At 35.3% G+C, this 27,383-nt stretch overlaps 1 protein-coding gene, 1 non-coding gene and 1 pseudogene across 11 annotated transcripts in view; all 3 read left to right on the plus strand.

The window, feature by feature from the left end:
- The window catches only part of Pam (peptidylglycine alpha-amidating monooxygenase), a 288,617-nt gene that overhangs the window by 181,884 nt on the left and 79,350 nt on the right, over positions 1-27,383 (plus strand). For all 10 annotated transcript variants that reach the window (XM_047554874.1, XM_047554877.1, XM_047554879.1 and 7 more), the window contains 2 exons: positions 4,551-4,636; positions 6,084-6,167. In XM_047554874.1, coding sequence (XP_047410830.1) covers positions 4,551-4,636; positions 6,084-6,167 — 170 coding nt within the window. The remainder of the gene's footprint in view (positions 1-4,550; positions 4,637-6,083; positions 6,168-27,383) is intronic.
- Positions 16,798-16,904, plus strand: LOC124987773 (U6 spliceosomal RNA). The gene has a single exon (XR_007109282.1). It is a non-coding gene; the product is annotated as a U6 spliceosomal RNA (small nuclear RNA).
- LOC124986896 (5'-deoxynucleotidase HDDC2-like) lies at positions 23,276-26,250 on the plus strand (annotated as a pseudogene).

Genomic DNA, 27,383 nt, shown 5'->3' on the forward strand with positions numbered 1-27,383 from the left:
GTAGTATAAGTAATGTACTTGGTGTAGTGCTGGGCACAAAGAAATGACAGCTGTGAATATTAGCTCAGTCCCTAATAGTGGTAGTGTGTATTAACCAGCTTCTGTGTGCCAAACACTTTGTTAGGCACTGAGAATACTTGTCTTATAGCCTCTGCTCTTAGGGATTTTCTTGCCTCTCTAATTTCATTGGGGTGAGGGAGGGAGTGCAGGGGGTAGTTCCTGTGGTGCTGTTTATCAGGCTGGCACTTCTTAATCACAGTTCTTATTTAACTTTCTAATGAGGTATCCTCTAATTGCTTTGTTAATGCATACCCATTGCATTGAAGTGCACATGGGACTATCTGAATTGGGAAAAATATTCTGTGGGTTTATATAACAGTTAGTGATATTTGGATACCTGGCATATACCAAATGCAATTTTGGTAGGGCATTGTACTTGTACCATTGATATTATATCGTGTTTCTCAAAGAAACTTTCTAACTTTACGTTAATTTTTCTGGTTGTGTTTCTGGTAGATACCTAAAATTGGCACTGAGGCCCAACAACTTGAGGGTATGACAATGTTATTCACTTGTTTATTTGACTAAAAGAAACAATGAGTTATCACTTTTGATTGTCCCTGAGTGACCTTGGATTTTAAATAGCCTTTAACAGATACAACCAGAGAGTGCTTTAACTGCCAGTCATGCTTTATTTGGATAATTCAAAATGACAGACTAGCACTTTTCAGTACTTGGCACAGTCAGAATATATTCATGCCATCCAAATGGTTTCCCCATGGATTAGAAGTGAAAGGGTTCTATAGGAAAGGTCCAAGAATCCAGAATTATCTTATTTTCAAATGTTAATTCTCGTTATTTTTACTATGAACACTAAGAAACCACAGGGGAGTTATGTGAACCTTTTCACAATTTAATTGACTTAATCTAGAGGAACCTAGAGGAGAAGGTACTAGAATAAGAATAAGAAATCTGGTTGATGAGCCCTGAAATTACAAGAGCCTTTGATCAAGGGTTACACTGCCTCCTAGCCTTAAAACTTTCTTACTGATAGATATCCACTGAATTATCTTGTTATATATGCATACGCGGATTTGTAACAACAGATTCCATTATTATGTATAATTACAATGTACCAATAAACAAAGTCAAAAGAAGTTTTTTTTTAAAAAAAGCCTCTTCTTACAAATAAAAATAGTAATAATCACCTCTATTTTTGTAAGTTTGTTTGTTTGTTTGTTTGTTTTAAACCAAAATACTCAATACTGTCTCCTGTTGATAATTTTATGTGGAGAAAATATGATACCATTTTCATTTAAAATGGAAAATGGAAATGTGAAATGAAGAAGTCCAGGATTTTATCCAAGTGCTCTTTGCTGCTGGGTTGTTATCAGTTGTAGAACCTATTTCTTTTGGCCTCTTGTTTTCTCCCTTTATTTAATCCTCTCATTCATTTAGTTTTAGAATTAGTTTCAATATCCCAGTATCCTCCAGTGAGTCATTCTTTACTCTGTCTTGAGTTTAATGCATTAAAAAAGAAGGAACAGTTTTTAAAATGAAGCTGCCATTTGCTTTTTGATGCCCTTCTTTATCAGAAAAAAAAGAGAACAAAATGAGAAATCATTGTTTCTTTGTGACTAAGTCAGAGCAACTTATTTCATGTAAAATTTGATTTTAGAATTCTAAAATACACATACAAATTGCGACTTAGTTCAGATATGCAACTAATCAAAGCTTATCCTCCTATAACATCCTCTGCCTGTAAATCAATATCATGAGTTAAGACAGAAGGTTGTAGGACAGCCAGAGCTATGAATCACAGTTTGGCTGTGTGACCTTTGAAGTCGCTTGAACTCTCTCAGCTTATTTAGTTTTAAAGTACCATCTCTTTGTTGTGTTCATATGAGACTGACTATAAGCTGGAAATAAATACCAAGAAAATAATACTAGGAAAATAATAATTCAAATGTACTGGTGCTGTGCTTTAAAGTTTTTAGTCTAAAATTTTTAAATTCATTTTTATACTTGACAGTGCAATACAATTTCAATCAGTTCAGTTCTTTAAGTACTTGTGCATGGAAAGTAAAAAACTAACATATAAGCAAACTTCACCATACCTCTGTTGAACATTTGCTAAATGTAAGGCAGGATTGCAGGTGCTGGGAATTCAGGATGGAAGGCATGGCCCTAGACCTCAGAGTACTCACAGCCTGACTGGAGAGAGAGGCAAGCAAAATAATAGGTAGGACAAGCAAGGGGTGGGCCCTGAGATTGTTTCTCTGAGGAGCAAAATTAGAACCAAATCTTGAAGAAGGGGTGTGCAATTTTTTTCTAGGCAGAGAACTAGAATGGGTATTCCAGGCAAATGGAACAGCAGAGAAGAGAGAGATTAGAAACTGGCAGCAACTTGGCATGACTGAGGGGGTTTTGCCTGGAGATATAACAAGGTCCCAGATCTTAAAAGACCTTATGTGCTAGTCTTCCATGCTGGGATTTTATTTTGACATTATTTGGGGGAAACACTTGGAAGATTTTGAGCCAGAAAATGACATAATCAAAAATATAGCTTAGAAACATTTACTAAAGCAGTTTTCTCTGTTATATTTCAATCTGGTTCATTCTAGTCATACATTGAAAATCAACTTCCATATCAGAGGAAACAATTATCTTGTTTAACCTAAGTCTGTCATCACTTGGATGTTAGACACTTGTATACTTATGATCTTTGTTGAAAGCTCTGAAAATTGCCACCCAGATCTTTTAGTAGCTCACAGCAGTAAGATACAAAGTTCATCACATCTGACAGTCTCATTTCTTGTACTATGATAGCATGGGGCCAAGAAGGAAATTTGTGCTTTTGGTTACTGTCCAACACCCTAAGCCTTTTAACACAGTTGGCATGAGGATGTCATAGACATTTGTTCCAAAGTACAATTCTCACATGATAATGATCCTTCATCATAAGTATATTGCACTCGACATTGAACAGTAAGAAACTACTGGTTGATGTGTTTTACATTGCACATTACACAATCTCTTTCTGCAGCTGATTTATAGAAGCAAGAGCATTGGCTAGGCATAGCCTTATTGGAACCTCCTGGCTCTGGGTCCCTAACCTCCTAAGTCAGATGGACAACATAGTTGTCTGCTTGACTGCCTATGTTTCAGCCCCATTTCTATCTATAAACATAGGAGTCCCTGCCTCTGAATATGAAGGAAGTTTTTACTGTGGTTTTCATACTTGTGATCCAAGTGTTTCCCACTTTTCTAAAATCCATTTTAACCTATTTAGAAAGCCACTGCAGTCTGCCTTCACTTCCCTCCAAGGACATGGGCAACACACAGTTTTTCCTGTGTGAGCCAAATTCCACCCAATACATTATGTTTGTACTTGTCCTTGATAGTCTTCAGGGCTTTCAGATCTACCAAATTTCCTGCCTCTGACACAAACATGTAAAATCAGCATGAAAATGTAGTCTGTCAATGTTTTGAACAAATCACTTCCATAACAAGACAATGAGCTGTAGTGTCATTAGACAAATATGTGTGAGTTTGAGTCAGCAACTAATCATTTATTAAATTGAATCTATCAGATATCTAATAGCTGTACTGGATGTCTTACTGCCTTGCATGCTTTACCAAAACAATCCTATCAGAGAGTTTCCATAAAGGAATTGAACTTAAGGGCCTCTACCACACCCAAGAGTCATAGCTATTAGGGGTGATCCTGGAGTGGAACTCCAGGAGTGTCCTTGTGTGTGAGTGAACTTCCCACCATGCAACTCTGTCCTCAACAGTGAATCTTTAGATAAAGTGAATGTTCTGTTAAATAATGTTTTGCCCTTGTATAAAGCTCCAAGGTTTATAATTTACTTTCACTTGTATCTCATTTGATTTATTAAATAACTTTGTGAGGTAAGTATAATTATTCATGCTTTACAAAACAAGTAAGCAAACAAACAACAACAACAAAAACTAAGGCTCCATAAGATGAAGTGACTTGCACAACATTCATAAACTTTTAAAAGGTTATACTTTCAAAATTGAGAACCCCTTCAGTGGGGTACACTTGTATTGCTTACTTTATGAGGGTAGGAATTATTTGTTGCTCTGACCAAAAATTAACTGACTGCAAACTAATCTCTAAGGGGGAAAGTGTATGACATTTCTTTTGGTCCACTTCCAGATTTTCACTGCATTGGTGTTGGTTTATGTAGTCTTTCTATGTAATGCTTGTTTTTCTATCTGATTAGATAGAGTTCATTCCACATATGAACATATCAAAGTATAAATTGTGCATTTACTGTACAGGATTTAGACAATAAACAAACCAACAACAACAAAACAAACAAACAAAAAACCCACCTCCCATTTTGGAGGTGCCTTTTTTCACATAGAATTTTTTCCAGGATTCATCAGGATCTTAAAGCTGATAAGATTACAGTAATGATACATTGATGTACTTTGCTTTCAAATACCTTCCCTGATGTGTAGTATTTATGGAATTCACTACTTGAATATTCATTATAGCTATTTATCTTTTTCTTCAGGTTTTGTGATGAAGGCACCTGTACAGATAAAGCCAATATTCTATATGCCTGGGCAAGAAATGCTCCCCCAACCAGACTTCCCAAAGGTACAATGGAAGCTTCTTGAAGAGTCTCCTGTGTGCTGTTTGATTCTGTTTCTGAAGTACTTTAAAAAATTTTTTTTATTTGTTCTAATTTATTGTACCTGATAAGTAGAATGCATTTATACATTTTGATAGAAGTATTTTTTGATGGTCCTTTCCAGTAGTTGATAATATTCTATGTTGTAGTATAACACCAGTAAGTTCTTGTATCAGCTACTTTGTATTGAAAAGGTTTCATTTAGGTAGTTACTTTTTCTCTACTTATCTTTGGTAAGTAATTTGTCCTCACAACAGTTTAGATTGAATTAAAAAATAACCAAGTATACCTTAAGCCACCTTTGGCCTAAGGCACACTGGCTCTTGACAGCAGGAGCATTTCATGAGCCAAGAGAGCTAGGAATTAAATAAATTGCTGTTTCAGCAAACAGATTTTGTTTTTTTAAATATAGTCCTGGAACCTAGATATTTAATGTGATGCCAAACCTCAGCTGGCATTTTGACTTAACCTCTAAACTGTTGATTGCTTCCAGTGTGTGAGTGAATTACCAGACTCTCTTTTATTACCTGGATGTTTCTTAATATTAAAGGGACAGTGTGGTTCTTTTACTGAATAGGTCTGCCATGGTTTGGGGATGGTCTTGTGATCTTCTCTTGCCTCCCTAACTTGGACCAGCATCACTAATTGACATCTGTTTTGCATTGCTTAAAGTGAGCTTTAGGATTCTGTCGATAATTTATCATGTGGCTACCACCAAACAAGTTTAAACACTAATAGAGTGTTTAAAATCTGTCATCCTTTTTAGAGCAGATGGAAATTTTCATTTTCTCTGCCTGAAAATCTTTTCTTTTTTTTTTTTTTTTTAAAGTTCACTAGTAAACTCTATGTCTCTTAACAGTAAAACTATTTATTATAGAACCCTTTTGATTCCAAAAATTCCATGACATACTGGACTTTGTAACTTAGTTAGTAACTGGTTTCCTCAATGACATTTTTATAGATACCTGTTTTCATATGGAAAGAAAAGTGATTCCCCTGTATGCTCCTAAGAAGTCTTTTTCCTTTACTAATCAGAAAACAATATGAATATATATGTGTATCTATACATAAAACAAAATGAAAGAATGGTTTGTGTATGTCTTTTAAATAACCATCAAGGACAAAATTTTTGTTGTTGTTTTTGTGTTTCAAAGTCAGTGAATTGTGTGGTTAAAGTATAAGTGATTACTCTGGTTTTGAGGTGAGAACTAGCAAAAGAATTCCATCAGAACTTTGAAATGACATATTAGAAATCAGAAATGCCTAGTTCATTTCAGTTTCTGTATAACATAATTTAATATGTTATATGCTATTTTATTTCCCTTTGGATATCATAGATCAGCAAGGCAAGATTATTAGCTCCATTATAAACTTCAGTTCTAAAATATTAATTTATCTTTTATAAATTTTTAGGTGTTGGATTCAGAGTTGGAGGAGAGACTGGAAGCAAATACTTTGTACTACAGGTACACTATGGGGATATTAGTGCTTTTAGAGGTAAGTTTTTAAATGTCAGACTGAACATAATAATAATAATTTTTAGTAATATATTGCTTAAGTAGGTTTACTATTATCCATGTGATAAAATGAAGATTCGCTTACACTTTCTGCTCACTAGGGACACCTGGTTTTTGTTTCCTTTAATTTGGAATTACTGAAGGAATGACTTTTAAGTTTTCCTAAGTTTTCCTGTTATGCAAACATGCATCCAACTGTGCTTTTCTCTTAGATCAACATTATAGAGTTGTTTTGCTTTCCAGTATATAACTTATCTCCCAGCTTGTTCTCCAATCAGAAATGTCACTCATTCCAAGCAACACTACGAGAAAAAACAGGAAGGGACTGGTAGTTTATTTATGTTACTATGAGCCAAGCATTGGGAGAGTCTACAGGTTCTGCAGTGCCAGGGAGGTTCCCAGACACTCAGGCAAATGCCAAGCTTTATGTATAATCCACACATGCCACTCCATGAACTCATCGTAGTCCACAGCACAGACCCCACCAGTCTATGCTGGGAGACTTGACTAAGTACTCCCAGATACCTGTTGGCTCTACCCGTGAGTATTATGCACTTTATTTGAATGCCCCTTCTCTCATTATAGAATCATTAACATGAGGCATGGGCCCTGTTCCCAAGGCAACCAGCACCGATGTTTGTTATCCCTTCTGCTGCATTTAGCCACCTTGCAGCTGCATTCTGGATTCACACTCTTGTGTCCATGAGAGTATAAATATTAAACAGACTTCTCTTTGGCTTGTTGGCTTTTTTATTGTGTCTTGCTGAATTGTATGCACTTTCTCCTGTATTCTCTAATTGTACATTATAATTCTTCTGACTAACCTGATATATTTCCTTTCCCAAATACATTATTTTTCCATCTGGCTACAAAGTCTAGAAGTAGATGTCTGTCTGAGTCTATGAAACACCCTCTGGGATCTTTCCTGAGAAAGTCCCATGTGGGAAGATCCTTAGATTCTCAGCACTGAGAACAAGCACAATAAATGCAGTTTTCCTCCAGAAAAATAGTGTTGAAAAGAATATGTTTATGTAATTGAAAAACTATAATTAGCACTATAGCTGCACATATTGTCAGTTAAACAATCTCCTGTGGACCAGCTTGTGAACCTAACTTAAAAATAAAGCTTGTTTTATATTAAAAGTATACTTTTGAGTTTTACACAAATAGTTTTCCATTTTGGGAACAGAACCTAATCTTAATTTGTCAGAGCTCTGTAGTGCTGAAACTAGGATTTGTTGAAAATACTGTTTGTGTTTGAGAAACAAAAACAGAAATTATCTAAAAACTTACCATGCTGGCTTCCATGGAACAGGCAGATTCTAAGACTGCTGACTTCTAAAGCATTGACAAAATCATAATTTTTTTCAAAATGGCAAGATGGCTTTCCCAACCATGAGAACTAAAGCAGCTCAGTGTACCCCCATATACTCTCCCAACCCCTCACTGCTACCCTTCTGTAAAACCCTGTGCTTCACTTTTCATTCTAATTCCTCTTGGTTTTGTAGCACTTCTAATAGATGCTGTGTAGATACCTGAGAGAAAATGGATGATATATACTAGTATTTTTTAAATATATTGCTGTAATAATTTAATTTCTTACTGATGAGTTAATTTTGTTTTATAATTCATGTTTAATCTAGGGATAATAAAGTACTAACTTTAAATATATAAACATAATTCTTTATTGTAAGACAGATGAGAATCTTTATGTAGAAATTTTTCATTTTCTCTTAAAAACAATTTTTCTAAAAGAAATGATATATAAGGTAGAATGATTACTAGTGTTTGAATTCACAAAACATTGTAATAAAAAGTAAAAGAAAGAACTTCATCCACGTAATTCATTCAGTATCATTAGGTCCTGTCTTGCCCCTTAAGCTGTGTGTGGTTTAGAACAGTAAATAATTGCATGAGAAAATATCAAATCTCATTAAAAACATGAAATAGCATTTTACAGTTATTAAATCGGAATTGGGTGAAGATTGAATTCTGAAACCCAGAACTGTGAGGGTTTTAGTGACTCTGGTAGTTTGGGAGGCTTTATAAATTAGTATAATGTTTTAGAAAGCAATTTTACCATTCCATATGCATTTAATATATAATAGTAAAATCTTGCTCTAGGCTTCTATTCTAAAGAAAGAGATATTTTTCCTATCCAGGAGCTACCTATCCACAGCTCTTTATGCACCATTAACTATTAATATGAAAAAATGGAAAGCAAACAAATGTCCTTTAATAGGGGACTGGTTAAATGAATGGCAAAACAACATATTTAACAAATAACAAAATTTAATACAGAATATGTAAGAGCATATGTATGCTTGTATGTTTATAAGGATTGTAAGGAATAAGGAAAAAAGGGAGACCGTTACAAGCAAGAAAGATAGGAGTATGTGAATTTTTTTCCCTTTAAAATATTATAATGTTACCTTTATAATTACATTTTTAAATTCCACAAGCTGTAGCACCTTGTTACATACTTCAGTATCTGCTGGTTAGTATTTTGCCTTCCCACATGACAACAAAAAGAATTAATGTAAATTTATATGTGCCTGATTTGCAATAGGAATGGCTTGTGCTTTAAATAGGTTCTATGTTATAATTCCATACTTATCTCCTTATGTACCTGGAAGTAGGAATAATATCATCATATCTTATAATTATTAAAAATGCATTAAATATACACCAGTGTGGTGGTGCATGCCTATAATCCCAGCTGCTCAGGAGGCTGAGGCTGGAGGATCCCAAGTTCAAATCCAGCCTCAGTAGCTTATTAAGGTTCTAAGCAACTTAGCAAGACCTTGTCTCAAAAGAAAAAATAATTTTAAAAAAGGACTGAGGGAACTGAGGTTGTAGCTCAGTGATAGAGCGCTTACCTAGCATGTGTGAGGCCCTGGGTTTGATCCTCAGAATCACATAAAGATAGGTAAATAAAATAAAGGTAGTGTGTCCACCTACAACTAAAAAAATTATATTAAATAAAAAATTTAATTTTTTTTAAAAAGGCTGAGGATGCTGCTCAGTGGTTAAGCACCCTTGGGTTCAATCTCTGGTACCAGGAAAAAAAATTAAATATATGTATGTGCATTATGTACATATATATATGCATTACATACACATATATGCATTATATACATATATGTATACATGTATACCCATGTACACAAATATAAGTTTTCACTGTTTTTAGTACCAGTGTCAATGAAGATTAGAACTTGATGATTTAAGAACTATCGATGATAGACTTACATATATGAATTGTAAATCAGAAGAATACTACTAGAATACCACATTCTACTGAGAAGTGGAGAAATGTTTGGTTTAGGGGAATGAGCATTTTTCCACACAGGGACGGGTTTTAGGAATTTGAGAAACCCAAGACTTTTTTAGAATAAAGCACCAGCAGGGAAGATATTCTCAAACATGTGGGAATTTGATAAGAGTTTCAGAGAAAGCATTACCTGAAACCAGCAGGGTCCATCCTGAATGGACTATGTTTTCTATTTGTAGGAAAAGATTGGTTGTGAGTTCTGTGGGATTACATGAAATGTTTGTTTTATTTTGTTTGTTTTTGAAATTGCACAGAATGTAAAGCTATAAAAAGCTCATTTAAAAATAGTCAACTTTAAGAAACACCATATCAGTCACCGTGTTGGGCCTGTGCTGGTGCTGGGTATACTAAACTTCCTGCCCAGCAGAATCAACTGTGTTCCAGCTGGCGTGACAAGTACAGAGGGAATGTGTTTATAAGCAACAGCAGAAGTGCTGTGGAGGGGCAGGAGCACCCAGATCTACCTAGAAGGGTGAAAGGTCTGAGAAGGCTTCCTAGCAGGTAGAACCAGAACGAGGTTTCAAAGAGTGTTCAGGAGCTCCCAGATAGGCAGAGGCAGGGTAGGAGTCACATTCCAGATGAAGGTAAAAAACATGTGCAGAGATATAGAAGTGTGGGCTGGGGAGATAGCTCAATTGGTACAGTGTTTGCCTCACATGCACAAGGCCCTGGGTTCAATTCCCAGCACCGGGGAAAAAAAAAAAAAAAAAAAAAGAAAGAGAGTGAAACAGCCTCCTATACCCAGGTAACTCTTGGCAATTTGGCATTACTGGAGTAAGAGACGGGAAGGGAGTAGAGGCAAGAAGTGAGAAGAAAGGTCAAAGGAGTGTACCTGGCCACTAAGATCCCTAGTAGAACTTCATTCTGAAAGCACTCACAGGGTTCTTTCTCTAAGAAGTATTCTGATCAGATTTTCATTTCATAGTGCTGTTCGCTTCTGGGCTAGAGCCTTGGAAAAGCTCCCAGCTCTGTGTAGAAAGGATTGGGTGTACAGGCAGCCAGAGAGAGCCAGATTGGGGACTCAGGAAGGTCAGAATGATTTCTTATTCAAATGTGGGCTTCTGAATTTTTTTAAAAAATTAACATTTTATGTAAACAGAATATAGTCTATTTAGAAGTGAAATTCCCATGGTAGCATGGTACAGGGCTTGGTGATCAGACCCCTAAATCCAGATGGTGACAGCCTGGGAATGGCGTGGGCTAGTTGTTTTGCCCTCTCCAGGTTTGTAAAACCTCTCTTTGCTCTCCACATCCATAAATTTGGATCATAATGGTTCATATAAAGGTACCTGGTAAGTAATAAGATGTTAGTTGTTGTTATTATAGCCCCTGCAAACAGATAAATTACCCCAATGCAACTGTTGGTCAAAACTGCCCATAATATAGAGGATGTTGGTTACTTCCTGTGGATATTGTAGTTAGTTGTTGTTCAGACACAGTACTGTGTTCATGTTTGTCATGTTGCCAATAGAAGTTTCCTAGGTACATGGTGTTTCCTGTTCTCCACAGCAGTTTTTATTATTCTTAGTTCAGTTACACAAAGGGCAAAGATGAAGTTCTTGCCCATTTAGGAAATAGAAGAAGAGTGGGAATCTAGGATTCCACTTGGTCTCCCCACCCGAGTACCCCCACCACCAACATACACAGTTTTGTTTGGTTTGATTTGGTCAATTTCTTTTTTCTTTTTTTTTTAATTTAGCAAAGTCTGTTTGCTTTTTGGGTTGTTTTCTTTTCCCGCAAATTTTCTGAAGAAAAATTTCCCCTGAGATGTTATAGAATGATGCTGAATTTTTTTTTTTTTTGAATGTTTCAGCCCAGGGGAATCTTACAAAAACTGCCTTCTTATTTCTGGCATAAACTTCCTAATCTCCAACAATAGTACGGTTCTCGAATTAGAAATCCTATGTGTTCACCAATTGAAGTTGAAATGATATTCTTAGAATGGAGGTCTTCCCAAGCATATGGCCCTATTGTCCTTGGTTGGCAAAATTTCCAAGCTATCATCCGCCTACTGTCGTTAAGCATTTTGTATACATAGGAAAACTAGGTATTGTCTATGACACCACACAGACACACACACAGGTCTTGCTTCCATACCTTCATCAGAGCCCTCAGTGTGCACCTGCATTTTATAAATTGTAACAAGTTCCTGGGAGTATAGCCAAAAAAGATTGCTTTTCCTTAAAGTGAGTGTTTATTACGTACATTCAAAATTAAATGAGTCAAACTTAGAAATCCTATTTTCAACTCTCCTTGATGTGAACCTTAAAAAGTTCAGTCTCCAAATTTCTGGGGTTATATTATTAAAATTATATCATAAAATTTTAGTTAGAATCCTTGGGGGATGATCATTTTCAATAGCTACATTTTCCAGAAAGCTATAGTCTTAGCCCTATAAGTACTATAACTTTAAAGCATTTCAGATAGAAGTCTTTCTAAAATATATTATATGTCTTTTGAAAATAAATTAAATAGCATATGTTAAATTCCTATAGTTGTAACTAATACAGAGCAGATTGGCAATAAATGTTAGTTCCAAATCTTGCTTATTCCCTTTCCTCTTTCTTTAGAATCTTGGAATGCCATACTGAATGTTCACTATTGTGCTCTGATTTCTCTCAAATTTTTAGGAGTACACAGACTTTTTTCCATGGTGCAGGGCTTATTGCCTCCTCCTATCTGCTTTTCTGTGCTTTCTATAACCTCCTTTTTTGTCAAGCTACTACTTCAACTCATTTTAATTTGAACAGTATGCCACAAGGAGACAAAGAATAGTAAGGACAAAAGTCTGCCCTCATGTAGCTGCCTGTTCATGGGATGAATGCAAATGAAATAATGGCTGTGACCCTGTGAGCCAGTACAAAGTAAGGGCAGTGAGAGAGGGGACTGAGAAGCAGCCAAGATCACACCTAGATGAGATATGCAAGTTGCAGATTGATTTCTTAAGGGCATCCTTCTTGTTCTAAATTTATGCTTTACATTTAGAATCTAGATAACTTTCATATAGGTTTTCTTGTTTTGTTTTAGCTTTTTTGTTTTTGTCATTGTTGTTGTTGTCCTTTGGAAATTCAGAGTAAACTGACTTGGAGCCCACATGGGGAACCGTTTGCATAAAATCATGGGAACATTAGTGCCTGGACCTGGCGACCTTCAGACTTGAGTTTCTCTTGCCCTACTGCTATTATGATCCAGTTGGTTGTGGCTTCAGCATTGTTTGTGCAGGTGGATATTCCTGGACACAGTTTACCCCTGTGCAGGCACACTCTCATGTGTGCACACATAAGAGGTTCCCATCTTTCCACAACAGGAGTAGTAGAGCAAGCAGGCAGGAATGCTCACAGTGACAGGAGGAAGGGGAAAGAGGACTCCAGAGGAATTCTAATTCCACTGTGGCTCCAGCTGCATCACTGCCTCTTGCAAGGCTACTGCCAGCAAGCTATTGGAAAAAGCTTTGAAATTGTGAGCCTAGGAAAAATCCCTTGCTAATGCATTTTTGAACAAGATAGAGCAGAGATCAGTGGCAGGGCAGCTGCACTTAAAATTATTTCATTCCAGTATAAAGCACACTATTCTGACTTCAGTGTAAGCATTTGAGTGCTCCTGACTCCCTGATACCTGATTGCAAATTTGGTGGGAAACTGGGTCAAAGATTGCTCCCCAATGTTTCCTTGGTTGTCTTCCCCGAATCTGTACAAGTACTTTCTGCCTGCTTGCTTTCCAGCAAGAGAAACCAAGCCTATTTTTACTCAATCTGCAGAGTGAGTGCTACTGTGGGTCAGAGTATTTTAACCTATATATTTTAGAGCATTAGGAATTGCTTTCCATATGTAAGATTCTTCTTTGAAATTGCAAATGTTGAGGATGGGCCTTATTAATTCTCATCCCCAGCTGAAATGCCTGAAAGTCATTGAATCTCAGCACTGAAAGAGAGACATAGATGACACCTGCCTAACACTGAACAGGTCCTTGCCTGCACAGGACCCTGACATGCACATGGGCCAGCAGTCCTGACCACCTTCCAGAAAACAGAGCATTCCAGAGTACACATAATGATTCCATGTTCTCAGTTCCAGGAACAGTAGCCCTACTTAAACAAGCTGCATCCCTGGTTCTCAGGAAGAGTACACTTCCCTCAGTTTCCCCTTTCTTTCCTGAGGCTGTGCTGCTCATGCCATCTGCCAGGTTCCCTCCCTTCCCTCTGCAACTGCCACTTCCAGTTTCTCTAATATTATTTGGTAAGAGGACATGAACCTTTATTTAAACATTTTGGGCCAGGTGTGGCTTGGAATTAAGAATTTCTAACATTTTTGAAAGGTACTCTAGTGCATAAATTATGAATACATAATAATATTCTATCACCTCTGTTAATGTGAAGCACCATCCCTAATCAAATACACTAATATTCTAATAACAGAATGTTCAAATATTGACCCCAAAAGGGATAAGAAGATAAGTCAATCTTACAGTCTGTTTAGGTCAGATTTTGCTGCCAAACTTTTATGAAAAACACCAGGTTTCTACAGCTTTGCCGATTTTAGAATGCAAAAGGGTCGTGTTTGGACAAGGAAACCTATTCTTTAATATTTGGGTTAACAGTTAAAATACTAGCAAGAATTGGAGGAGTCTGGATGTAACTGCATGTTTTTCCTTTAAAAGAAACTTCACTTCTGAAGTTTATTTTTCCAACTTTTGGATATTCAGAAAAGCATTTAAAAAAAAACTAAAAAACTGCAATACCACTACTGCTAAGGAAAAAAAAAATGTCTAACCCTCTTTGATCTCATCTCCCTTTCTTCCCTCACACTCCTCACCCCAACCTCCAGGCAACTACTGTTTATATTTAATCAGCTTTTCATTTGCTTATCTTAATATTTCCTTACCCAAGAAACAACAGACATGTATACATGTGCTTTTTTTCTTTTTTGGACAGAAATCTGACCACATGATCTGAATCTGCTGTTTTCCACTTAACAGTGTGCCCTGGGCATATTTCAAAGACAGCACATGCAGAACTCTTCCATTATTTATAACGGCTCCCTAGTATCCTGTTGTATGGATATACTATAATTTATGTATCCTGTTCTCTATTAAAGGTGTTTAAGTTTTAAGCTTTTGCTATTACAAGCAATGCTCTAGTGAACTTTAATGTTAAGAAATGTGTTATGTAACCATGTATTGCTACTGCAGGGTAGATTTCTAGAAATAGAATTTTGGGGGTCATAGTGTTTTCTTAACAGAGTCTAGCAAATTACCCAACAATGTAGTTTTTACAATTTACAGTCCACAGTGAATGAGCAAGCTCCATATTTTTATCTACACTAGATATTTTCACATATTAAAAATTTTGTGATGGTTTTCTTAAACAAAGGCTGTCCTCATAATGTTCCATTAAAGTGATTTGAATTAAATGAAAGGCATTAATAGAATTACCTCTAAAATATATAGTCTAGATCAAAATTTCTGAAAATCTAATCTAGACCTACTTAAACCCAGACTTGTCTTTGGTGAACATGGAAATTTCTGTCTGAAAATAACCTACTGGATCCGATGCACAAGTAAGGCTCAGGTGGTAGTAACTGGCTTTCACAAGAGGCTTACAAGTGCCAATTGGCAATTTGCAGGTATTTTGTGAGCTGATTGTTAAAAATAGTCATTATTTGGAAAAGGCAGTCAATTCTAAAGAATTATCACCTCCTAATTATTTTACTACATTTTATGGTTATCTGTGCTCTTAAGGGATTTTACGTCTGTTGCATCTGTGTGGTGGAAATACTATAAAGCATTGTGTTGCCACTCATTTCTTTCTAACTCAGTGTTCAATGACATCAAGTTGGTGTCTTGAAATTTAGCTGCACTGTGAAAATTTACATCATGGACATTGACAAATGCTGCAACTCAGACTTCAATCTATTGTTTTGTAGGCTGTCTAGATTGAAGAAAATGATAGAAAAAAAAACATCGATAATGCAGATAATATAAACAATTTTTCTGGTCTTAACAACTCATTGGACAAAATTATAACCATAGGTAGGCTATGGAAGAGTTCAATAAAAATCAAGGAAAGAATTCTGTGAAATTCAACTGTTTGTAATGGAATTCACAAGACATAAATTATTGTATATTTTAAATTTTTAATAAACTGTGTGCTACATTTTTTTTACAGTAAAAACTACAATAAATACATATATTTGTGCATGATTTTTCCAGGGGAGGTGGTGTATGACCAGCATACCACTGGACCCAGGATTCTGAAACTTTAACAAGCTTCCCCAGTTGATTTTTATACAAACTAAACTTTAACAACTGGCATTCAAATATTTCTAGTAAGGATGGAAGTCTTTTTTTTTTTTTTTTCCTGTACTACTGGTGTGCCAAAGTAATCTCCTGGGGCATAGGACATGAGTTGAATAATTTGCATTTACCAAAATAAGTTTAATTAAATCTCAATTCTCTTAAGGAATAAAAGGAACTTTGAAAAAAGAAAATGCACTTAATTACTGTCTGGTTATTCACAAACTTATTTTCACTTAGAAATTTGAAGGAGAGTTTATTTTTATTCCTAACTTTTACACACAATTTGGTCTTTGGATTTTAAAAATATTATAATAAAAGGCACTTACAATGCATATGTAACTTTCTTGGAGATTCCCCCTTCTTCACATTTAATCTAGATATATATATATATATATATTTTTTTTTTTTCTTTTTGTAAACAAATGGGATACATGTTGCTTCTGTGTTTGTACATGGAGTAAAGGCATACCATTTGTGTAATCATAAATTTACATAGGGTAATGTTGTTTGATTCATTTGTTATTTTTTCCCTTCCCCCCCCACCCCTCCCACCCCTCTTTTCCCTCTATACAGTCCTTCCTTCTTCCGTTCTTGCCACCCTCCCTAACCCTAACCCTAAATAAGCGGATGATGGCACATAATGGGGGGTGGGAGGGGTTAGTGTTAGGGTTAGGGTTAGGTTTAGGGTTAGGGTTAGATATATTTTTTGAACAATGGGCCAAAATAAGTTATGTCCCTGATTTTTTACATTTTTTAATTTTTGAGTGAAATGTATGTAGTAACAGAGACAAGACAGGGAGAGAAAGGGAGAAGACCACGGAGTTAGCTGAGAGAGGAATGATTGACAAGAAAGTACCATTCCACATACACAAATTCTGCAGCCTCTTAGACCTTTTCACTTATAGGGAAGGGGTTGAAACCTGAACTGAGAAGGCATTGTGGAAGTGAAAACTGACTTTTCTTCTGAAAAGAAAGGAGTAAGGTGCTCGCTTCGGCAGCACATATACTAAAATTGGAACGATACAGAGAAGATTAGCATGGCCCCTGCGCAAGGATGACACGCAAATTCGTGAAGCGTTCCATATTTTTGAATCAAACAACATTACCCTATGTAAATATATGATTACACAAAATGTATGCCTTTACGCCATGTACAAACAACATGTATCCCATTTGTTTACAATAAAATAAATAAATAAATAAATAAATAAATAAATAAATGAAAGGAGTAAGAACGATACATCTATGTCTTGTATAAAATTTATTTTTCAAGCACCTGTTTTTAAAATCAGAGACTAAGAACAGAGAGAGTTCAGGGTAATAGAATGAGAACAACATAACTAGAAGGGACCATCTATCCCAGTCCCTCCATTTTACAGAAATAAAAATCAATGCTCAGAAAGGTTACCTGACTTGCCTAGGGTGGAACAGTTACTAGAACATTATTAAAAACCAAAATAATTTAATTTGTGTTGGATTTCTAGTTTATGTGTACCAAAGATCAAGCTCTAACAATATAAAACAAATATGTAATGGAGTCAATGTTTTTAAAAGTCCTTGGGGCCATAGTTACTAAAGGAATGAACTCATGCACAATAAATATGAAGAAAGATCAGGATGATTTACCTCCTCTCATTTGTGCCTTTTCATTCTGATGTATTGAGTAATCTGTTTCCCTTATCATGTAGGGATATTTCTAAATCATGATGCTCTCTAATCCCACTGATCTCAGAATTATAATCTGATGTTCTTCATGTTTTTCTAGTTTTCATTGAACACAGGCAGCTTGATGTGAGTCATGCGAATAATTTTTAGGACTACTCAGTACCTCTTAAACGATCTAAAAGAAGTCTATTATCCTGCAGCACTTTTAGCTCTTGCCAGTCTCATCATGTAAATGTGAGCTCTCGGATTCTCTAACTTCCTGCATTTCAACTGGGTTAATCATCATCAATATGGAAGTCTAAATGGTCCTTATTCATCTCATTTATTTCATTGGGCACCTGTTTATTTTAATGTCTAAATATGGCCATTAAACCTCCTGATTACATATTCATTCACCTAGTTATAGAAAGATATGTAAAGCACTGCATTATCTTTTCTTTTTAAGAATATATTCAGAATATTCTTTATCTCTTAAAATATGGGGTGTTTTTTAAGCAGTTCAACACAAAATGATGTATTTAGGGGAAGAAATTTACATGCAATCTAGTTTTTCAAATTTCTCTCTATTTTTTGTTTTTGAGAACGTCTTATGTTTTACCTTCATTCATCCTTTGCAACTTATGGTTTTTATAACTTTTTTTTTTTTTTTTTAAGTACCAGGGATTAAACCCAGGGGTCTTAACCATTGAGCCATATCCTCACCCTTCTTAAAAGTTTTTTAAAATTTAGAGACAGGGTCTCTAAGTTGCTTAGGATCTCACCAACTTGTTATGCCTGGCTTTGAACTTGTGATTCTCTGCCTCAGCCTTCCAAACCATTGGGATTACAAACATGTGCCCCCACACCCAGCACAATTTCAGTGTTTTTTTTTAGTCACTTGTTATTAACTCCTTTTTACAGCTTGGAAATAATAATCATCAATTAATTCCACTTAAATCAAAGCAAATAGCATTTTCTTTGACTAAAGGGAATTAAGAGAAGAAATGAAGTTACTTGCCCATTGACTCACACAAAATGTAGAGAAAATGGTTCAGTTTTAGAGAAATCTCTTTCCCTTGTGAGACTCGTCGTGGTATTTTTTTTAATGACCACACATACCCAGCAGGCTTCCTGCCCTTCACCCTGTCCTCGCTGCTCTCCCCATGGTCACAGTATTTTTTATCATGTTCTAGGAGCTTTGAGGAAAGAAGGAAGTCATTAGAGAGAAGTGCTGGGGTTTGCACATTCCATTTCCCACTTTACAACTAATTTCTTTTATGTTGTTAGTTGACTGTTTAATTTTATAAATGGAAAGGGTACCCTGAATAAATAGATATTTGACCTTAAAAATTATTTGATGAAATAATTCAAATAAAACATTTAATAATATTTGTACAATGTTCTGTTAGCAAAATAAAATAAACCCTACCTGGACCCAGAAAGAGACCCTCCTATCCTCTCTATCTCTCCCAACAGAAATATTTGTTCTTTCTTTGTCAAATCAGGAAAACTTTCACCTGTTCTGCATTTCTTATCTTTGCACATTAATTTCCATTCTTTCTTCTTGTAAGACTATAACTCCTGCTTCATTTCTTTTTTTTTTTTTTTTCTTTCTTTTTGCTTCTGTTTATTTTTTTGCTTCATACCTTTCTAACACTGTTTCTTTGCAGGCATTTCTTGATTCCTAAATTAGAGGTAGTATACTCTAGTTAATAATTGGACGTAAAGTAAAATTTGTGCAGTAACCATAGACCTTTCTACACTGACATCTTACACTGTGAACACTTGCTTAATGTCTGTGAAAATTTTGAGGCAATATGGTTCACTGAAGGGTTTAATATTTTTCCATTAATGTAGTATTGATTCTTAATATTTATATATTATCTTTAATCCAAAATACTTTATAAATGTTAGTTCATTAACCCTTACTGCACATTCCAATATAAATATATTGAATGAATGAAAATTAATACTAAATCAAATATATGAACTACAGTGTTCCAAGTGTCATCCTTAATTATTACCAGCAACTATATGCACATATAATTATATGTAAATTAGATGCTTTGGATTATCTTTTTCACCCAAAAACCAAAACAATATAAAATAGTATTTTAAGTTGATGAAGACAATTGATTGGACTTAACTTTCCTATGCTCACATATGAATACACCACAGTGAAACTCCATATCATGTACAACCACAAGAATGAGATCCTAATTAGAATAAGTTATACTCCACGTATGTATAATATGTCAGGTATATCTAAAAAGATCAAACTTAAAAAAACATATGGAGCTGAAAAACAAAAATGTGGCCACTAATTTTAGTTTGAACTGAACTTTTGAGAAAACACTCAAATTAAATTACAGCTTTTGTAGAATATAAATTTCCTATTTTCAAATCACAATGGGATGGTTTTACTTGCAGGTTACCCAACTTTTTTTTGAAATCACTCATAAGCCATGAGTTTAACTTAAACAAAAGAGAATTAACACATCAATGCACAAAACAGTTAAGAATTCCAAAGGGTATGCATTATTTAAAAATACCCTCAAGATCATTCAACAATTCAAAATAGAGCATTTTATATGAGAAATATGTTTTCAGCTTTATATTTAAAATTGTATTTAAAATGGTTTCTGTGATCCACGCTCTTCAGGTCACTTTTTATTCCATGATTTATTTTGTTCAGTATTTTCTAAATGGTTCCTGGACTTTTGCAGGTATATTCTAGTCTCAGTGGAAAGAACAGACAGTAATTGGGAAAATGCAAAAGGAAATTTAGATTATCATTTAAAAGTGGTTTTTATATATTAAAAAGAGAAATAAGGAAGCAAAAATATTAATAGGACTTTTGACTGAAAGAAAAAGAGAAATTTTTTTTTAAAAAACAAATACTTTTAATAGCCAGATATAATATTTAAAACTATCAAACCAAAACTTATGAAGTGAGTGGACAAGCTAGTTAAAGGTGCCTGATTTTAGCTGAAAGACAACTGTTTCAAACAAATATATGTTTAACTATTGTGCATCTGTAAATATAAAAAGCTAAAATTCCACACCCTCAGAAAGGAGACAACAGTGAAGAACTTTGTTTCTTGACCTGGGTGCTATTACTTTAGCATGTTCATTTTTTTAAATTTTGAAAGCTGTATCTTCTTATATTTTTGCTGTTTTATATATTATGGTTCACTAAGGAGTTAAAAAAGCTCAAGAATTTTAAAACAGTACAATACTTTTTAAAACAATACTTTATTTAACTAGTTGGTGGATTTTGTCTTTTCATTTTACTCCTCTGGACATATGACTCTAAAGCAGTTTCATTATTCAGAGTGAAGAAATAATATTAATTCAAACTTCATTGTAGATTCTTCATGTTGTTATTTGCATTCATAAACGATGGAAACAGGAACATGCTCTGACACTAGTCTTCCCATAACATTCTCCTCTCACCAAGTGATTATAAAAGCAGGGTGGTAAGCCTGCCTGACTTCCATTTGATCCCTTTTGGGAACAGCACAGGCCATCATTTCTGAAAGTTGTCTTCTTACAGGATGGATAAATGCATTTTCTCTTCCTTGCCACGAGGCAAATGGAAGCTAGCAATTTCTAGTCCCAAAGCAGTGAATACCAAATCAAAAGAGGCTAACTCACTGCAGTGACAGCTTCAAAAGGAATTCTTTTTTGAAGATTTTTTCTTTTTCCACTGTGCTGGTTTATTTAGGACTGAAGCTTGTCTGCTCAGCCAGCTTTCAGCAACCTCCAGGAAAACCTCTGTGTAGCTCATGTCACATATTAACAGTGCCTCCATTTCACTTACATTTTACAAAGTAGATATACATTTGCTGTGATAACTTGAGGTGTTAGTGCTTTATGAATAGGGATTATTTTATCTTAATGTATCTGTCACTGGAGAGTCCTAATACTTTGAGAATATGTTTTCAGGGATCAGTAAATTCTACAGGAGAAATTTAGTAACTCAGATTATGTTTTGAAGAAACTATAATTTAAAAAAAAAAACTGTAGAAGATCCATATCCTGGTTAATTTGCATGATTATCAGTACTGATAAGTGATTTGGAAATGTGTTTGTGGTCCAATTACTACCAAAATCCAACAGAGGAGGTGCATCTTATCTTCTCTAAAACCAAAGCTACATTCAACATTCCTTTGCCACAAATGAGCATAAGATAAGTCACAGATCTGCTGTTTCCATACTTGGTTTTATTTCTTACTGGCCTCTTAAGCCTATGTCCATCTCTGCAGCAGGATTTCAGTTGCACAGAAATAATCACTTTTATATAACTACACACTTAACTACTTAGGAACACCTTTTAAAAACAAAACGAAACATGACATGACTCAACTGTCAGCAGTCTATGCAAATGCCAAGGAAACTAGACGTGTTAGATCTATTAAGAAATCTCACTCTTCTTTCTCCAAAGGGATTTCCAGTCATTTTTAATTATATGAAATTTTTCCTGACTTTAGAAATTAATCCCCAAATAATCTCCTGCTATCGATCACCTTGGGAGCCATGATTTTGTCTCAGCAAAACATCATCTGTCCCATTAATTTAATGTTGCTAATTTAGAACAAAGAACCATAAGGTAAAAATCAAGACAGCTTAATAGTCAAGTAGTTATTACAATATCTATGTACATACATTATTACAAAATTATTGATGATGGCTACATTATCTTTGATTCATTTCCATTTATGTGCTGAGGACAGGAAGAAAGCAGAGAATGAGTCCTTTAAATTATGTTCAGAACACTCTGGGGAAGGAAGATTGAAGGGTGTGATAGAGTTTAGAAGCATTTGCTTCCAAGTTTTCTAGAGAAAGTTTCTGTTGTTAAAAGATGTTTCTGCTTTGTTCTTTTAAGATTTATCAATGGTTACAGGCATGGTTTTTCAGTACTTCCATAGGGAAAAAAAATTATTATCCAAAACTCTGGTTTTGGATAGTAGGAAATGGGTGTTTTATCCCTTACTTTGTACCTTCCTGAGAGAGTGTAGTGAAGTGAAATCTACTCTATGACTAGCTTTCTGAAGGACTTTACTAATTAGTGGGATATAATTTGTAATAATACATTGGTTCCCTCAGGAACAATGGTTGGCCATTCTTTTATTAAAGCAGGAAACAACCAGGACAAGATGAGCTCATGAAAGATAGAGGGCTATCTCTAGAGGGAAAAAGTAGGAGAGACCAACAGACTCTAAGAACCTAAGAGGTAATAGGTTATTATCATGCATTATTCCTCATCCTTTCTTGACTACTTATCTATGAATCCAAGCAGGAACTACATGCTATTATTAGAAAAGCAAGCTAAATAGTTTGGGATGGATAACCTCATATCCCATGCATTCTCCTCCCATTAAGAGAATTGAACTTCCTCCTTAAGTGGATATCTTTACATACCACTGGCTACTTATTCACTCTTGATTAATTCCTTTGCTTACCTTCAAGATATATTCTCTTTCTTTCTTTCTTTCTTTTTGGCGGGGGGGCAGTGTCCAGGGATTGAACCCAGGGGCAGTCAACCACTGAACCACATCCCCAAACCTTTATATGTTTAGGATATTTCACAGATAAAATGCCTTGAAACTCTCTAGAGTTTCCCTTTATTTGGAAAAAAAAAAAAAAAAAAAGAGAGAGAGAGAGAGAGAGAGAGAGAGAGAAAGAAAAAATAAAGAAAACATATTATTCATTAACATTAGAGGATTAAATTTGAGACCCAGGTGTGTCTTCAGTTACCTAAACTACTATGGACAACACCTTTAATCTCTACAGCTTCTTTTTTCTTATCTGTTATGCGTAAGAGTTGAACTCCTCCATCTCCAGGGTTCCTTTCACTTCTGAATTCTATGAGTCTATATATTTGATGAAATACCTTGCTGTGGTTATACATCTCTGCTTCAGCAGAGAACAGTTTCTCAGAAAAAGCAAGCTGAGACCCTTGTGAAGCAGCCATTCAGTTTTCATCTTGCTCAAGATTAGATTCTGATTGAATGCTATTTTAAAGTCTCCTTCAGTGTCTAGAGATACTTGTTTCTTTCATTATCAGACTACTTTTTAGAAGTCTTAACACTCAAACGCCAGTACTGCTATACTGTCCTATGCTGTGATGTGCTTCTGAGGCATTATTAGTTTTGTTATTTGACATTTCTTTAAGTTATTCTTTCAACTTTTCCATTGTATTCAACATTACAAAAGTTTCTAGTACATACATATGACATTGTAATGGAATACAATAATGAAATACCCCTCCCAGTATCATCTGATATCTGTCTATTGAATGAATTTTCATCTCCATCTCCATATTGAATCCTTCTGGCTAAAATTCTGTCTTACTGCAAGAAAAAAAAAAAAAAAACCATGAACAATTCCTTTAACAAGGATATCTTTCACTCAATTCTCTGTAAATACAGAACATTATTACCTAACAGCCAGTATTCACGAGCATGCCTTGGGAGAGAGAATGAGCCTGGAGCCCAATCCAATGAAGATAGTAATTTACTTTGAACTAAGAAAATTAAAATAAGAATAATTGAAGCTATGTTCAAAGAAGAGCTGTCAAGGCTTTTGCATGTTAATAGTTGTACAATAATTTCAATATCAGCATAAAAAGGGTCTTACTCTCTTTTCTGCAAATGTAGGATCCCATTGAACTGATTGCTTCTTTTCCAGAACTCAGAATCAGTTTGTCCTGAGTCTGATCAAGGGGAACTTTATTGCTGAAAATCACGGAAGAATCTTGAAACCAGACATTGTCAACTTCTTCACAGTCCCAGTAACTCTAATTCAAGAATTTCATTTTATCCAGACCATGGCATCTCACTAAAATTTCTTTACTTCACTGATGACTCTGTTCTGTACATTCTCAGTTTAGACCTTTTCTGGGAATATCTGTTTTGTGCAGTATCTTTAAAATAACAAATTTCAATTGTAATTCCTGTTAGCACAAAAAGATTGGGCAGGACACAAACATCATGAGTCATCTCAGCTGTTTATTCAGAGGGTTGAAATGGCACCCGTGGACCCACTCTCCTGGGGAAAAATGAGCCACTGAACAAAGAAAGGGACTGGATTTATATAGGTTATTTTGAGGGGTGGTCTATTGAACATATCAGTTTCCTTAGGCACTTGAGCTTTTTGAGCGAGGTCTGTGGGCAGCGCCTGAAGAGGGTTTACTTTGGAGGAGACTGATGCCTCCCAGAGACTATCTCTCTTGAGGAGGATAAAACACCTCCTCCCTGTCTGCAACTGGCTGGCGCCTGGAAAACATTTGTCCTGGGAGATGAAGGCTGTCAGTTCATGGCCTCCACTTTCACTCCCTTTTCTCAGGCCTCATTGTCTTGGGAACCTCTCATTCTCCATATCCATTATTCCATTTTCACATTGTCTTTTTACCTTTTTGCTATTCCCATGTTCCTTTCCCCTTTCTTTCTATTTCTGTATTGTAAGTTGAAGAAATTGTGTGCTTTAATTTCTTCCATTAAAGATATTCCAGACTTAAAACAGAGAAAATGTACTTCTTAAAAGTAATACATTCATATGCTAAATTTTTGTCAATAGAAGGAGTAATAATCCTTAACATTTACTGAATTTTTCCTAAGATCCAAATATAGTGCCAAGCATAAGTTAACATCTCACTTATAGCTTAGAATATCTTACTGTTATAAATATTGATCACTAGAGCCTAGAGCTGGGCATTGTGAAACATGCTTGTAATCCCAATGACATTGGAGGCTGAGACACAGGATCACAAGTTCAAGGTCAGCCTCAGCAACTTATCAAACTCCTCAGAAATTTGGCAAGACCCTGTCTCAAAATTTAAAAAAAAAAAAAAAAAAAGACCAGGGATATAGCTCAGTGCCAAAGTGCCCCTAGGTTCAATCCCCAGTGCTGTGTGTATATAAAATGTTATTATATATATTATATGTTATTACACACACACACACACACACACACACACACACACACAGTTTTAGATTAAAGAACTCAATTAGCTCCTAGCTGAAAACTAATGATCATCTTATAAGGTATTATCCTTTGGTCAAATAACTATGTATGTTTGAAATACATTAATCCCAAACTTTCTACCTAACAAATTTGACACGTGGAATTGTACAATATTTATATTGGAATATAAATCAGGGGGATGACTTTTGGGCCATCCTCAGGCATGAGTCTGGCACTTACTGCAGTTCATGTAGCTGGTGGGGCAACTCAAGAGATCCAATGGACTGGCTATGTCTACAGAAATGTCAAAAATCCAGAGAGCTTATTACTGGATGACAGTTAGGGCTGTGGTACTAAACACGATCATCTTCTTAATAAAGATAGATATATATGCCAAGTCCTGGTTCATGATGTGGCAGAACTCATCAGTGGGGACACATTACCAGCAGACAGTGTTCCCAAAGAAGAAAAACATAGACAAGAAGAGAAAGCTATGAAACATAACCCAGCTTCTACCAGAGGACCTCAGAAAAGAACTCTGAACTTTAGGAAATGTGTAAGATTCAGGCTAGTGTAGAAGCCAAATTTTGTGAAGGAACTGGACCAGGATAAGATGATCCTTCAGGCATCTGAATATAAAGATATTGAGAACAAACCTGTGAGCCTGCAAGACTTCTACAATTACATAGCAGGAAACTCCAGTCACCCTGGTATAGTCCAGCTTGTTTCTGAACCTGAGGCACAACAGAATGCAAACATAGCTGTGCTCCTGAGATCTGTATTGCTGCATTCTGAACCTATAACATATATTTTATTTCTCTAATTCAAGACATTGCATTGTGTTTTGGACATTGTTGATCTGGTGATTTCCCTGGATGTGAGTCTATTTGTTTTCAGTTATCTGAACTTGAGTAAGAAATGTGATATAGTTCGGGCACTGAAAGAAGCTACAGAAAAAGAAGTGATCATGGAAACACCATGGGTGAAAACTGAACAATACCTTTTTTTTTTTTTTTAATGAACCACCTAAGTAAATACTAAACACCTTAAAGATTTTTAAAATAAAACATAAATCAGTAGAATAGTTTTCTTCCTTTTCTGCCTTTCATTCACACACAGTTCTATAATTATTTTAGACCATTTTTTTTTTTACTTTGCTATTCGTATATTTTTTAAAAGGATCTTATTCAATCTTTCTGGTCTTCTGTTATAGATTAACTTTTCCATTTATTCCTTCTCTTTTTCTGTCTCTCTTTTCTTTTATTCTACTCCCAGAATGTCTTTCCAACCATCTTTTTCAGCCAGTATATGATTTTGATATTCTGAGTTCATTTTCTGTACATTTCTTAATATCTCAATTCTGATTTCTTTTTTTTTTATTTTATGTGGTAAAATATTAGCAGAATATGTTGGGTTGCTATAACAAACTTTTTAAGTACCATCCATTTTTATGATGATGCATATCAGAGACAGATTCATATCTAGACTGATGAATTGAAATGAGTAAATTCTTATGAGGTTTCATATCTTGTGGCTCAAGCACTGCATTACAACAGAAGATCAAAGTCAGAGTATGCTGCAAATCATCAGTGATATATGCAAAACTAGCTGAAGCTTCCAAGTTCACTAGAGTAAATCGAGGGTAAAGGTTATGAAAATAATAATGCATCACTGTCAAAGGGATCATGTTGAAGTTAAAAGGCCACAGTCTTCATGCCAAACACCAAGGCCAAAATATGCTTCTCACCAAAGTTTTCACCTGCTGTAGGAGCAGCTGTGATTCTAGGAGCACTCCCCACCCCCAGACCACCTTGTTTGATAGAGTGCAATTCTTATTCTGTGTATGTGCAAGAATTGTGGGCCCTTCAGGTCAAACTGTAGAAAGATGTATCAGAAGAGACAGAATCTTTACAATAATAAAATTTGATTTTGAAATAGTGAATGTATGAAAATCAA

Source organism: Sciurus carolinensis, chromosome 6, assembly GCF_902686445.1.
Source record: "Sciurus carolinensis chromosome 6, mSciCar1.2, whole genome shotgun sequence".
Taxonomy (NCBI): domain Eukaryota; kingdom Metazoa; phylum Chordata; class Mammalia; order Rodentia; family Sciuridae; genus Sciurus; species Sciurus carolinensis.